We start from the raw sequence: 15225 nt of genomic DNA, 5'->3' as shown, positions 1-15225 counted from the left end.
CCCTAAAATATTTACTACCTGTCCCTTTACAGGAAAAGTTTGCCAACTCTTGCTCTAAAACTGCTATGCTTTCTCTGTAGCAGAAAAGACAAGAAGTAAGTAAAATAATTGAAAATAATTTTTTAACGTGCCATGATTCATGAAATGGAGCCCTGTGAAAGAGAATCACTGGAGTGGTGGGGTGTGGTTAGAGGCATTCTCTTTAAAATGTGAGCCTCCAGAGAGGGGACCTCCAAGCTGAGATCTGAAACCTGGGACAGAGCTTCTTGCTGTGGAATTTGTAGGTTATTTAGCTCCCCCAATATCCACTGCCTCTGCTTTGACCTGAACGAAGGATGACAAAGAAACCAGTCTCCTTTCTGGAGTGAAAAGATTTCCTCCCCCTTTAAATGGGAGCCTGGGAGGAGTCAGTGAGGGGAGTGACAGATGAACATGTTGAGCACAGTGCTTGACAACCAGTTGGCACTCAGCAAACAATCCCTTCTTCCCTCTGACTCCCGTCCTGGACACCTGCTGGACCCAAATTGGCCTGCTGCCTGAACTTGCAAAGGTTTATACATCTTGAACACAATGCTTTATGCTTTAAAATGGGCATTGACATTTAATATAGTAAAGTGAGGGTTGGAAGTCTGTGTCCTAACTCAGAATAAATTGTTTGGTCCAGCGGATGAGTCCCAGGGGAAAAAATGTCCTAGCTCAGTCATTCCATTTGTGGTTGGGGCACGAATTCCCTTTCTTGATCCAAATGACCAAGGTTGAGGGCAGAGGGGGGCTTGGGCAGTAGGGCAAGTGGGTGCAGGGTGCTTGCCTTGGCAGTCTTCTGCATGACTCCCTCCAGGACTGTCAGACTCCATTTTATATGGTACCTTCATCCATCCATTACTAGCATTAAAGGCCTCATCTTTAACCAGGCTCTGAGCCATTAGCTTGACAATGAAAAACTGCTGAGTTTTCCTGCCAAGTATACATCCATATTATTTTTATAGATATAAATCACCTTCAAAGCCACTTCTCCTTTAACAGTTAAGGTGACTATATCTGCCCACCCCTTTTGTTCTTTAGAAAAACACAGACTTTGTGGTTAGACCCAGCTTTATGTCCTTGTTCTGTTCGACTAGCTGTGTGACCTTGGGGAAAACTTTTAACCTCTCTGAGCCTCAGTCTTATCATTTGTAATAATAATACCTATCAATGTCATCCATTTATACAATATTTGAGTGTCTACCGTGCGCCAGGCATTGTGCTGGGCTGTGTGGATTTCCCAGCAAAGAAGACAGACAAGAACTCAATCCTTGTGGCTCTTACAGTCTAGTAGAAGGAGTTATGATAATCAAGTAAATAAATACTCAAGATTGTTACAGATGTGGTAAATGTATGAAGGAGATGGGGTGATGTAATAGAGTGAGCTACTTAAGTGATATTTAGGCAAGACCTGCAGAATGAGAATGAGCAAGCCATGGGAAGAGCTGTTAATGGCATCAGGCAGAGGGAATGTGGAACAGAAAGGTCTTGAGATGGGGAAAATATTGTGTTTTAGGAAGGAAGAGGGTAGTCAGCATCCAAGAGGGACAGTGGTACAAGATGAGGTCAGAGAGGCAGGTAGAGGCCAGCTTACATGGGCCTTATGGGTCATGACAAGGAATTTTAGATTTTATTCTAATCAGACTGAGAAGCCAGTGAAAATGGTTAAGACTTGACCAGGACTCGTGTGTTTAAAAGATCAGTCTGGTTACTACTGCATGGTGATGGGATCATAGGAAGAAAGGGTGAAAGTAGGGAGGCCAGGGTTGTTGTAAGGATTACCTACAATTACAGATGTAAAATAATGCGCACACCCCCGACACACCTAAGTTCTCTATGAATGTTAGCTGTTTTTCTGGAAAGTCTAAGCCTCTCTTATCTGTTACTGTAGACATTAGCTTCATGTGGCTGTTGAGCATTTGAAATGTGACTAGTGCAACCATATTAATGGTTTTATTTCATATTAATTAAATTTAAATTAAAAAACTAGTATTTGACTCAGTCATTTAGGAAGTATTTTTGAAAATTTTGGATATATGAATCTATTTTTTAACTGTAAATTTTATGAAATCTGAGTACAGATTCAAGTTTTTCTTTTTAATTAATTAATTTATTTGTTTTGGCTGCGTTGGGTCTCCGTTGCTGTGAGCGGGCTTTTCTCTAGTTGCGGTGAGCGGGGGCTACTCTTCATTGCAGTGCGCAGGCTTCTCATTGCCGTGGCGTCTCCAGTTGTGGAGCAGGGCTGTAGGCGCGCGGGCTTCAGTAGTTGTGGCACGTGGGCTCAGTAGTTGTGGCTTGCAGGCTTACTTGCTATGCAGCACTTGGGATCTTCCTGGACCAGGGCTTGAAGCCGTGTCCCCTGCATTAGCAGGCAGATTTCTAACCACTGCGCCACCAAGGAAGCACCCTGCCAGAACTTTAAAAATTGCATACATTACCGAGTCCAAGCTTGTACTGCTCACCACACGACAGGCCAATAAATCGAGAGATGAGGTGTTGGGGCAAGGAATAGTGACTTTATTCAGAAAGCCAGCAGACCAAGAAGATGGTGGACTAGTGTATCCAAAAAACCATCTTACCTGAGTTAGAATTCAGGCTTCTTTCGTACTAAAAGGGGAGGGTGTGTGGCTAGTTGTTGCAAACTTCTTGATGCCAGAAATCCTTTATTCTTGCAGCTGTCCACATAGATGTGGCCACAATGTTCCTATAAACCTCCAACAAGCCAAATGGTATTCTCTGTTCTGCAACTTTTTAATGGGAAAGTGTTATACCTTTAAAGGTCAGAGCCTTGAGAACGAGCTGTCTGGTCTATTGCAGGCTCTAGGCAACATTCTTTTACAAAGGTACAGGGCCAGCATGACTAAGCACAGGCGACAGAGCACGAGGGTTAGAGCTAAAGGAATAGATCTAACATGGGGTCATGTTTGTTCTTCTCTGTTACACATACATGTCTCACATCTATCACTATTGGACATGCTGATCACAGGGAAACAGAAATCTAGAAATTTAGATGCACAGGCTGTTAACTCTTGATTATGTGTCCTATCAAGAAATCTCAATTTGAAAATTAGAACTGGGAAAAAATGAAAAGCCTTAGCATCCCTTGGAAACACTATAAGAATACAGGATCTACCTGTTAATTATATATTTTTATATACATCCCTGACTATTCCTGGATATTGGACCCTGCTTTAGCAAATTCAAGCACCCCAACTCTGGGAGAAGGAGCCCAGGACTTAGAGGATACCAGAGTGTAAAGCCTTGTCCCCAAAGCTGGGCTCAGTAGCCTTGTGGTATTAATATATTCCCATTGAGCACAAAAAGGACTGAATCAGTGTAGCATAGACTTAAATCTCCAGCTCCAGGGAGCATAGATGCACAAAGCCTCCTAAAGTTTTAGGACAGTGTGTACCTAATAAGTCACTGGGAGAGGCAGGAGTGATTTCCATCTCTGCCTGCAGATTCTCCACAAAGCAATTAAACTAAATTGCTTTAATTTAAAATACAGTTAACGTTTGAGCCGGGGTCTGTACAAAGTGTTTTAGGTTCGTTATCCCATTTAAGCTTCATGAAACTTTCCGAGGTAGGTTTAGTGGCTTGTCCAAGGTCATGTCACACAGCTGCTAAGAGGGAGAGCAGGGATTCAAAGCCAGGCCGTCTGACACTAGAACTTACACTCTTGACCACCATACTGGGCAACAGTCCCATTGCCATGCCAGTGACCCAGGGGAGCCCCCTTGAGTATAAGACTCCTTCTCTAATACCTTCCATCACTTCTCCCCATTGCTGAGACTTGCTCACCCACTTCCTAGTCCCTGTTCTGCTCCCAGCCCAGAGCTAGCTGGCCCAGACCAAGTGGGCAACTCCTTATGATTCAGAGGTGGGCATGTGCCACTGAGAAACCACCCAGCTGCTCCCCCCAGGAAGAAAAGCAAAGAGTAAATGATGATGTTGCTACTCTCCAGATCTATGGCTGCACCCACCACAGGGTCTAGTATGCTGCCTAGCATTCATTCATATCATTCATTCATTATTCATTCATTCATGTTCAGCTTCCATTCTTTCAACAAACTTAGGTGTTCAGTCCCTTGTCTCGGGGGGGGCGGTGAATGAAAACTTCACACATATTATCACTATTAGTAATATTGTTGGTTATCATTAGTAACACAAGTAATAATTAAATTACTATTACTATTAGTCATGGGTCATACTAGTGGGAATACTATAACACCTTCGTTAATAATGATTCCAATAACAGCAAATATTTATTGGGCACTTGCCACGCTAAGTGCTATTAATATTTAAGTATTTTTTTCTATCTTAAGCCCTTTACTTTCTGTGTTTAATTCTTACAACAGTGGTATAAGGAAGTTCCAGAAGTCTCAAAATCTTCTTACGCAACCCATCAGAGCACTGAGTTACTCAGTGTTTTGGCCATAAATTCCTGAAAGAGGATCATTCACCCATGTGATAACAGGATGTTCACTGACCCTTTACAACTGTAAACAAGACAGACATGGTCTTTGCGCTGGGAAAATAACAGAACTGCCCTCTAGATGAAAAACATTTCTTTTCCTTTTACAGAGGGGTTGTAAGCACAGAGACAAAATCTCCATGGTTTCCAGAAGTGATTGGTGGGCTTGCATCTCTAAAAATGTTTCTTGCTTTGTGCTGTCTACCTCAGCAACATCCGACTGCTTATCATTCCCCAGAATGCTCCTAATATTTTCAAGATGTCCTTCAGCCTCTCCAGTTTTTGTCCTCTTAATGAATTATTCCTCTTTCAACAAACTAACTCAAATATCTTATTAGTGAAGATCTACCAAGCTGGTCCAACTGGATGTTTGTTCTTCTTGATGTTAAAAGAAAAGAATGGATTGCTTCTTCCTTTAGGCTCAGTAGTGTCTTTATCCCCCCCTTCCCCTCCCCAACTAGCCTGTGAGTTCCTTGGGATGGGGGAGGGCAGGGACTGTTTCTTATTAGGTTTCCGGTACACAGTTATTGTCACAAGCCCTGTCACATATTATTATGGTCTCTCACATTAATTAAATATTATGTGCCGAGTCCTGTGAGGCCTTGTCTTCTAGATTATATCATTTCTTTCTGCCAAAAAACTAAAGAGGGAGGAACCATTGTTACCCATCCCAGTTTTTACGTATGAGGTAAATGTATATATTAAGCTTAGAAGCAGTAAGTAATTTGTCCCAATGTCACACAGCTAGTCAAGTGGCAGAGCCAGAATTAGAATTCAAATAATCAAATAATCCATCTAAAGCATTTTTCACAGCATGTAGCACCTAATAAGCACATAATCAATCAAGGTTAGCTACTAGAATTATTGTCCAAAGTTGGACAGCTAGTAAAGAAGCTGACGTTGTAATGCATTTATTTAACTTATTTATTTACTTATTTAGTTTGCTTTAAAATTTGTAGCCTTTCTATCACACCAGAATTTATTAACAGGACTTCTTAAAGATCATAAGACCTAACCACTTACCTTTTTATAGTTCTTGCTGTATTTAGAAAATTAAGAAATATTAAAAGGTTTCCAAAATTCGGATATATTTTTAATGTTTACATTCAGTATATTAAAGCTTTTGATTTACACAAAAATATAACTATGCATAACCTCATTTAGACATAAATTGAAGAAATAAATTTGATATCCTTCTGTAAAAAGTCCCTCCCAGCTATCTCTGCAATAGATTCTGTGAATTATAGAAAACTAATACCTTGCTGGTAACATGTCTGGCTACCTTAAGGGATATCTCAATTCTGTATTCCTAGTGGGCAATGCTTGGGGTCTAATAAACATTCAGTAAACATTTCTTGAATGAATTATAGGCCAACAGTTCACTTCTGGTTCCAGGACCACTTAACACTCTCGAATATTACTGAGGACCACGAAAAGCTTTTGTTTGTGTGAGTTATACCTGTCAATACTTACTAGTAGAAATGAAAACATTCTAATGTTAATTTGTCAATTAAGATAACAATACACCCATTATATGCAACAAAAATAATCTTTTTATAGATACTATGTTTTCCAAAACAAAAAATATATATATAGTGAGAAGAGTGGCATTGTTTTACATTTTTGCAAACCTCTGCCTTAATAGAAGACATCTGGAGTCTTATCACTCCTTCTGCGTTCAGTTCATTGCACTATCACAGGACACATAACCTTTGGAAAAATCCATTGTACGTTCATGAAAGAAGGAGTATGGAAAAGGCAGATAACAACTTAGTATTATTGTCAACACTGTTTTGATCTAGCGGTAGACCCCTTGAAAGACACATTTTGAGAAACATAAGAGGGAAAACTTTATTTCTGGACAAGGTTCATGCTTCAGATTCATGCTGCTATACACAGCATAGCTGACATGAAAGAGGTCATATCGGAGATGTAAAAGGAACACCATAGAGACAGCCTTTCTCTTTTCCTTTTTTTCCTGCAGTGCGTAGTAGCGCGGACTGTTGCCGTAACCCAAGACGGTAACCGTCGCTCATATTTAAGCCCGTACAATGACGTCACACAGCGACAGCAACGCCCTGTCACCCTGAGATTTTACTACATTTCCCAGGATGCTTCGGCAACAGTGACGCCATTGGTCAGCGCCGACGGAAGAGCATCTGACTGAGCGGAAGTAGAGGATCTCAGAGGAGAAGAAGGTGAGGACGAGAGGAGCTGTGAAGCTGTGAGTAGCCCCACGGTTCTCTTTTCTTGGCGGTGAGGGATACAGCTACGGGACGAACCTTTGGGAAGGGTGGGGTGGCCCTCCTTAACTCTGAGGCCTCAAACCCCTGTGTTCTTCCACTAGACTTGGGAGCGGGGAGAAACAAAACGTTTCTGTGGAGGCAAAGTCTCCGTAATAAAATCGTGCTGTTTTAAGTTTTCTTGGGACGAGCTGGAGCGAATTCGGGTTCTTGTCGCAACACGAGGGTCGTTGGCGTGATTTTACTGCGACCAGAGAGGCGGCGGTGCTGACGATCTGACTCAGCTTCTACAGCACTGGTTCTCAATTGGCTGCACGTGAGAATCACCTGGGATGCCTTTTTAAAGATACAGGTGCCCTGGCTCCACGCCAGAGCAACAAATCAGAATCTGTGGAGTATAAGATCTGGGCAGCAGAACTTGCTAAAGCGTCCCAGGTGTTAACGTTGTGCAGCCAGGGTTGAGAACCACGCTTTTCGTGGCTGATTCTGACCCCCTCGGGAATGCTGATTGGGACCACCTGAGCCAGGACCTCCCACTATAACCTGCGTTGGCTCTACCACACGCATGTGGGGGAAGTTGATGATTATTCTTTTGGCACGGATTGTATTTTTAGCTCCACCAGAAACTTATTTTTGAGCTTCGTGTGGTGGTGCTGGAAAGACAGGCCATAGTTCCTTATTTACGATCTGGCTATTCGCTCTGAATAAAATTAGAGACGCTTCATTTTTCTTGGCATTGTTTTCGCTTCTGCCTATTTTTTGCTACCCCGACAAACTAGGAGCGGTGGAAAGTGGAAGACTCACATTAAAATCGGTGTCTCGTTGCTTATAAGAAGTCTGAAAAGGGTATCAGTTAAAATTACATTTGGCATTATTTATGAGCGTATGATAACCTTTATATATGAATATATAAATGAATTAATTCCAGTGAAAGGAAGTTAGGGTGTGATTTGGGCTTTGATGCAGAAGTTTGTTTAGGTGTGATAGGTAGGATTTGGTAGATAGATACCATTACCTAACATGTTTTCTCTTTCCCAGGGTTTCAGCTTCACCTCCCTTACTGATTCAGCATGGGGGAGAAGTCAGAAAACTGTGGGGTTCCAGAGGATCTGTTCAGTGGTTTGAAAGTAACAGAGCTCCAGGAAGCAGAGCGTGTTGACCCCCCAGTGTCTAATGCCAAAGATCACCATTCCCAGAGCAAGCTGCTCAGCGATGTTGAGGCCCATCCCCAGGAGGACCAAGAAGAGGAGTGCTTTCACGACGCAAGTGCCTCATTTGAGAAGGAGGAGCCAGGAGTGGACGAGGTTGAGAACAAACCTGATCGTGATGTGAATTCCTCTGAACTAGATGAAGAATACCTAATGGAACTGGAAAAAAACATGCCAGATGAAGAGAAAAAGGTAACTATTTTGTTAATTGTGCATGATCTGCCATGTAAACTGCTTTTTAAAGTGAATGAATGTGACTGATGCTCTATCATAGACTGCTTCATTTGTGGTAAAGAGTGACTTGCCCATCTATATGATTATTGTTTTAGTAGTGATGGATCTGAGATAAATCAGTGGCACGGTGGGGGAGCATTGAGTGTGTCTGCTTAGCAAAGAAATTTCCTTTTTTTCCTGTGAACTTTGAGTTCTTATGTTCATCTTGTGTATGAGTTCTTATGTTCATCTTGTGTAATTGTTTCTAACATATGTATACCTTTTAGCTTTTTTTAATGATCTATGGTTGGCTGCTGAAATTCCCGTAATGGCTATTTTTTTGGTCAGACTTTATAGAATTATAGTATGCTGCTTGTTTATGCTAATCCATTGTTAGCAAAAAGACTGCCTGAATTTCCTGGTGGTGGTGATTTGGCTACAGAGAGCCGTGACTGGGACCTGTGTCATTTACATTTCATTCTTGAGGAACAGAATTGTGTGTGATGGTAGCTGTCATTTGTTAAGCACCAGTAATGTGCCAACCACTGAGCTTAAAATGTTACTTGTGTTTTCATTTAATCTTCTCAACATGCCTATGACATATACTGTTAACATCCCTGTAAGAGAACAGCTTAGAGTAGTACAGAAACTTGCCTGAAATCACATATCTAATAAATAGCAGAACTGATTCTCAAACCCAGATCTCCTTGATTCCAAAGCCAAAATATGTAGAATTTAATAACAAAAACAGCTGTCTTCCTACAAAGCAGATGTCCTAATAAAAGGCACACTTTCCTGCTACTTTGCCCTGGGCTAGTAACTGAGCAAGCCTTCACTTTGGGAAAGAGAGGCTTAGTGTCCTCCATATATCCTTCCTTCTGATCCCATAAGCAAGGTCTCCTGAAGAGTTACTGTAATATCTGAGTTTGCAAAGAACGTGAATGAGACTTGTGGCTTATGCCTCTGAAGAGCTCACTCACTGAACAGGTTACGATGGATTGGTGCTGGACTGAGATGGTAAATGTGCAGTGTAAGAATGGGAGTGGGGAGGTAGTGGGAGGTGAGGAAAAGCATCTTGTCTGTGTCCTTCCTTAGGCACTTTTCATGATCAAATCTGTTGGTTTTAACATGCATATGTTAGCTTTTGTGTTAGCGTGTGCTGCCAGAAGAGAAGCATAAAGGGCAAAAATGAGCCAAGTTCATGAACGACCTCACCAGAAATGGCTCAGAAAATTAAATCAAGTACCGTACAGTAACATCAGGGCAATGATTTTCCAGAAAGTGAGTGTTTGGTTCAGCTTTCACATCACTGGCGCAGGCTTTTTAGAAACATTGATTAAACGTCTATGTTAAAATGTTAGCAATGCTTTTCTAATACTTTAATACGTTTTGCCCTGATACAGTGGGTTGCCATCGGTTTGACAATTGAGTGGTTTGCCTCAAAATGTTACATACTCTGCTCTCCATTCCCATGATAAAAATTAAGGTATAATTTACATGTTGTGAAATTGTTTAAGCTCTGATGTGTATAGCTCAGTGAGTTGTTTGTTTTTTTTTTTGCGGGGGTGGGGGGCGCTGCGTTGGGTCTTTTGTTACTGCATGCAGGCTTTCTCTAGTTTTGGTGAGTGGGAGCTACTCTTCGTTGCGGTGCGCAGGCTTCTCATTGTGGTGGCTTCTCTTGTTGCGGAGCACGGGATCTAGGCGCGCAGGCTCAGTAGTTGTGGCACACGGACTTAGTTGCTCCGTGGTATGTGGGATCTTCCCGGACCAGGGCTCGAACCCATGTCCTCTGCATTGGCAGGTGGATTCTTAACCACTATGCCACAAGGGAAGTCCCACTCAGTGAGTTTTGACAACTGTGTACACTTGGGTAACTCACCCCAATTGTAGTATTAGCTATTTTTATGCTGCTTTAATAAATATCTTTATGAAATTAATAATAGGAAACCAGCAAAACAGATGAAGAAATGTCTCTTTGCTGCACATAAGGTTTGGTTTTATGAGTCATTGGGAAACGGATATGTTTAAGCTTGATTCTTTTAAAGTAGACAAAGTTCAGATAATTCAACAACGAAAATAAACACAAATGGCCACAAAATGTGCAGACTTTCAGCCTCACTAATACTTTTTAAATGCAAATTAAAACATTATGTCTCATCTCTCAGATCAGAACATTGATCTGATGTTGACAAGAAGAGGAGGTAGGAATTCGTGTACTAACATTGGGAGTTTGGATTGCTACATCATTTCTGTGGGGTACAGATATCAAAGTTTTATATGAACATTTCTCTAGATCAGGGCTACCAGTGGAACCTTTTGCAATGATGGGAATGTTCGGCATCTACACTGTCCAATATGCTAGCCACTGGCCATTGGCTGCCACATTTTAACAGTCATCTGGCTGTTGAGCAGTTGAAATGTGGCTAGTACAGCTGATAAAATGAATTTTTAAATTTTTTATTTTAGTTAATTTAAGTGGTCACAAGTGGCTAGTGAGTACCATATTAGACAGTACAGCTTTAAACCTGATTCTCTTCTAATCACTTATTTTAAGGAAGTTATTAAAAATATGTATAGGTGTATATATAAAGATACATTGCAGGATCATTCATAATTTTAGAAATTTTAGAAAACTAGAACTAATGTTGAACAGAGTGTATTACTTTAAACATTTTTGGCATATTTATGTGGTAGTGTACAATGTAGTCATTAAAGAGATAAATATTAGTATTGGCACGGAGTAATGCCTGAATGTTAAATGTATTAATAAGCAGGTGTGATAATATGATTTATAATAAATATGTATTTGGTGTTTGTCCAGTTCCTGGCACAGAGTTCCTAAAACCTTTGGGATTTCCTAGGTGGAAAGAGATAAAGGTTCGTTTTGTTACTCCTAACAAGCCTCTTTCAACCACACCTGAGTTAATGTTAATGCGATGACTTTTGGAAAGCCCCTAAGGATGAGGTCTAGTTGTCAGAGTTTGGAGCTCTCAGCCTCACCCCACTCCACCCCCATCTCTGGGGAAGGGAGAGGGGCTGAAGGTTGAGTTAATCACTAATGACCAGTAATCACTAATGACCAGTGATTAATCAGTCATGCTTACTTAATGAAGCCTCCATAAAAACCCAAAAGGATCGGGTTCAGAGAGCTTCATAGTTGGTGAACACGTATAGGTGGTGGGAGGGTGCATGTCCATAGGGCATGGAGGCTCAGTGCCCCTTCCCACATACCTTGCCTTATGCATCTCTTCCATCTGGCTGTACCTGAGTTATGTCCTTTATAGTAAAGTGGTAATCTAATAAGTAAACTGCTTTCCTGAGTTCTGTGAGCCCCTCTAGCAAATTAATTGAACCTGAGGAGGTGATCGTGGAAGCTGCCAACGTATAGCCCGTGGGTCAAAAGCAGAGGTGACCGCAACAACATGGATGGACTTGGAGGGCATTATGCTAAGTGAAAGAAGTCAGACAGAGACAAATACTGTATGATATCGCTTATATGTGGCATCTAAAAAGCAAAACAAACTAGTGAATATAACAAAAAAGAAACAGACTCACAGATACAGGAAACAAATTAGTGGTTACCACCGGGGAGGGTAAGGAGGGAGGAGCAAGATAGGAGTAGTGGATTAAGAGGTACAAACTATTACACGCAAAATAAATAAGCTATGGGGATATCTTGTGCAACACAGGGAATATAGCCAAAATTTTATAATTATAAATGGGGTATAATCTTTAAAAATTGTGGATCACTATGTTGTACACCTTTTATATAACTTATATAATATTGTACATCTACTATACTTTAGGAAAAAAAGAAAAAATATATAAACAGACCAGAAAAAGCAGAAATGACAACCTGGACTTGCAGTTGGTATCTGAAGTGAGGATGGAGCCAGTCTTGTGGAACTCAGCGCTTAACCTGTGGGGTCTGACCCTATCTCTAGGTAGATAGTGTCAGAATTGAGTTAAAGTGTGGGACATTGGCTGGAGTCCACTGCAGAGCTGGAGTTGCTTGGTGTGGGGGAAACTCCTACACGTTTGGTCACAGAAGTGTTCAGAGTGAGTGTTGAGAGGAGAGGAGACACCCAGGTGTTTTCTCTTTATAGCAGGTTATGGAACAGTCAGTGATGATTCCTTTTACGTCAAAAACCTGTGTGAAAATATGTTTATACATGAAAATTTGGCAGGATATACACCAAATTATAAAAAGTGAGTAGCTCTAAAGGGTGTGATTATTGGGAAGTTTTCATTTATATTTAATATAATTTTGTAATGTTTGCTTTTTTATGGTAAGCATGTATTACATTTATGATCAACAACAATAAAAGTTATTCCAATTTGAGAATATAAATAAATAAAAATTTGATTCTTTACAACCAGGGTGGACTTTCTACTAAAGAAAAAAGCACAAAAGCTGACCTTTGAGGATTTGGGAAAGATATGCTATCATAGGATATATGTATTACTAAATGTATCAAGTATTAATAGCTAAAGTCTGTTATTCAAGCTGACTTGACTTGCCCTGTGGCTGAGAAGATGATCCAGGCTCAAGAGGGTGCCAGTTCTCAGCAGTTCAAGAGTAACAGAGGAGGAAGGCAGTTAAAATTCAGTTAAAACTGGCAAAATCTCTTAAGGAAAGCACTATGTGTGTGTTTGTTTCAGCAGCAATCTTAACTATTTGTGAAACCTTAAATGTAGCTATGACTACCCAGAAGAATAGGATTTTAGCTTACATTTGAGATGTACTAGATCTGCAAAGCAAATAAGTGATTCTTTTTTTTTTTTTAATTTATTTTTGGCTGTGTTGGGTCTTCGTTTCTGTGCGAGGGCTTTCTCTCGTTGCGGCGAGCGGGGGCCACTCTTCATCGCGGTGCGCGGGCCTCTCACTGTCGCGGCCTCTCTTGTTGAGGAGCACAAGCTCCAGACGCGCAGGCTCAGTAGTTGTGGCTCACGGGCCTAGTTGCTCCGTGGCATGTCGGATCTTCCCAAACCAGGGCTCGAACCCGTGTCCCCTGCTTTGGCAGGCAGATTCTCAACCACTGCGCCACCAGGGAAGCCCCAAATAAGTGATTCTTAAAGGCTTGGCTGAGGAAGACATATCTGGTAGCAGATGAGAATTATTGCTATAATAATATTCTGATACAAAGATGCTTATAGTTTGGGGACCTACAGAATATACTGCATTGTGGTGATATTGATGTAAGAGAATCATCTTTTGTGGGCTGCTTGTCAAAGTGGGGTTCTTACGCCTCACGTATAAATTCTCTGGTTGTTCTTGTGCACACACTAAAGTTTGAGGACCACTGTCATGGGGCCTTGCACATAGTCTTCCTTCATTAAATAGCTGAATAATATTTTCTCTCTCCCATGAGGGCCAGTAATTGGTCTTACAAATTACAGAGATTTTATCATTCATTTATTCAAGAAATGTTTGCATTTCTTCCACATGCCAGGCCTTGTTTGAGGCACTTAGGAATACAGTGGTGAATAAGACACACACCTCTCATATGTATATTCTAGTTGGTATGGGTGGGGTGGGGGGAATGATAAGATGAAGTGAAGAAGGCATGGGAGTTGGAAGCATGGGCAGGACTACTTAAAATTGGTTGGTCAGGAAAGGCCTCTCTGGGGAGGTGCCATTTCAGGAAAGACTTGGAGGGGAAAAGGAGTCAGATGTGTATCTGAGAGGAAACTATTCCATAGAAGGGGAGCAGTTAGTAAAAAGGCCCTGCAGGTTTGGCTGTATTCTTGGCATGAGAGGAGCGGAAGGGCCATTAGTGGGAGCATAGTGATTAAGGAAGAGAATCGGGGGATGAAGTAAGAGAGGGTCTGATGATAGAACACTTTGTGAGCCATGGTAAGGGATATGAAGTTTTTTCCAAGTGCAGTAGGAAACAGATGGGTAGTTAAGCCAGCGGACAGATGAAAGTTATTTCCGTCTTATTAAGAGTATTCTGGTGGTTGTGCAGAGAACGCAGGGGGTGGGGGCACAGTGGAGCACGGGGACCAGCTAGGGCCTAACATGGCGGGCTGGGCAAAGATGATGGTAGCTTGAGCTGCGAATCGAGTGAAGGTAAGTGAATGATTTCAGGCTACATTTTGGAAGTGGAGTTGACGAGACATACTGGATTCAGTTGGGAGGGCTGGAGTGAGAAATAAGCTTGATTCCTTGGCTTTGGCTACTGGGTAGGTGGTGATGCCCTTTACAAATAGGGAGATGATGGAGGGACTTGGAGTTCGTCAGGGCTCTGGTGATTTAATTCTTGCTTGCAAATGAAAAAGTTTTTTTATTTGTAAGCCCAAATGCAGATTTCATCCTTTTAATGGATTTGCTCCCTGGTGCGGGCACATAGTGTTCATTTACAAATACATAGATCCAGTTAAGTAATGGATAGAAAAGTCTGTTGCTTGGTGAACATGGGCTCACAACATATGGTTTCTGGGATTTTAAAACGTTTTCCTTAGGTTCTGAAACTGTAAAGGATTGTTTTTTCCTTTAAGGCTGTTTAGTCTTTAAACAGGAGCCATTATTGAAGTATTGGTTTAGTGCCAAAGTTCTATATCAGTCTTTCCCCCGTCGCTCTCATTTTTCTTAAATCCCACATTACTTAATCCTTTTGATTTCCATGTTTCTCCTGCCTCGTTGCAATATTTTCATAATCTTATCAGTGTTATTGTAACAATGGACATGTTTGCAGGGAACAATTCTCTTGGTTGCTTCCAGAAAGTTTTCAGTAACTTTTCTATAGTGGCCTGCATATTCTGTTAACCTCATGAGAAAACCCTTTCTGATTTGTTGTTTCCCTTTTTTTCATTTCTAATGGGCATCCTTTTGAACTAAGGTTGCCATATTTACCAATTTCTTAGAGTTTACCAGTATTGAGTTTAATGAATGCTATTGGCAAGTGATTAAATAAAATCCTAGAATTTAAGAACTGGAAGGGACCTTAGATTTTTTTTTTTTATACAGCAGGTTCTTACTAGTTATCTGCTTTATACATATTAGTGTATATATGTCAATCCCAATCTCCCAATTCATCCCACCACCACCACCACCTCCCCCCCC

At 41.2% G+C, this 15225-nt stretch overlaps 1 protein-coding gene across 2 annotated transcripts in view; it reads left to right on the top strand.

Annotated features, from left to right (window-relative positions):
* Window positions 1-6642: 6642 nt before the first annotated feature.
* The window catches only part of TTC1 (tetratricopeptide repeat domain 1), a 55745-nt gene continuing 47162 nt past the window's right edge, over window positions 6643-15225 (top strand). For both annotated transcript variants that reach the window (XM_060094980.1, XM_060094981.1), the window contains exons 1-2: window positions 6643-6719; window positions 7777-8138. In XM_060094980.1, coding sequence (XP_059950963.1) covers window positions 7809-8138 — 330 coding nt within the window. In that variant the 5' untranslated portion in view covers window positions 6643-6719; window positions 7777-7808. The remainder of the gene's footprint in view (window positions 6720-7776; window positions 8139-15225) is intronic.

This window comes from Mesoplodon densirostris, chromosome 3 (assembly GCF_025265405.1).
Source record: "Mesoplodon densirostris isolate mMesDen1 chromosome 3, mMesDen1 primary haplotype, whole genome shotgun sequence".
Classification (NCBI taxonomy): Eukaryota; Metazoa; Chordata; class Mammalia; order Artiodactyla; family Ziphiidae; genus Mesoplodon; species Mesoplodon densirostris.
This window is presented reverse-complemented; position numbering and strand designations above follow the sequence as displayed.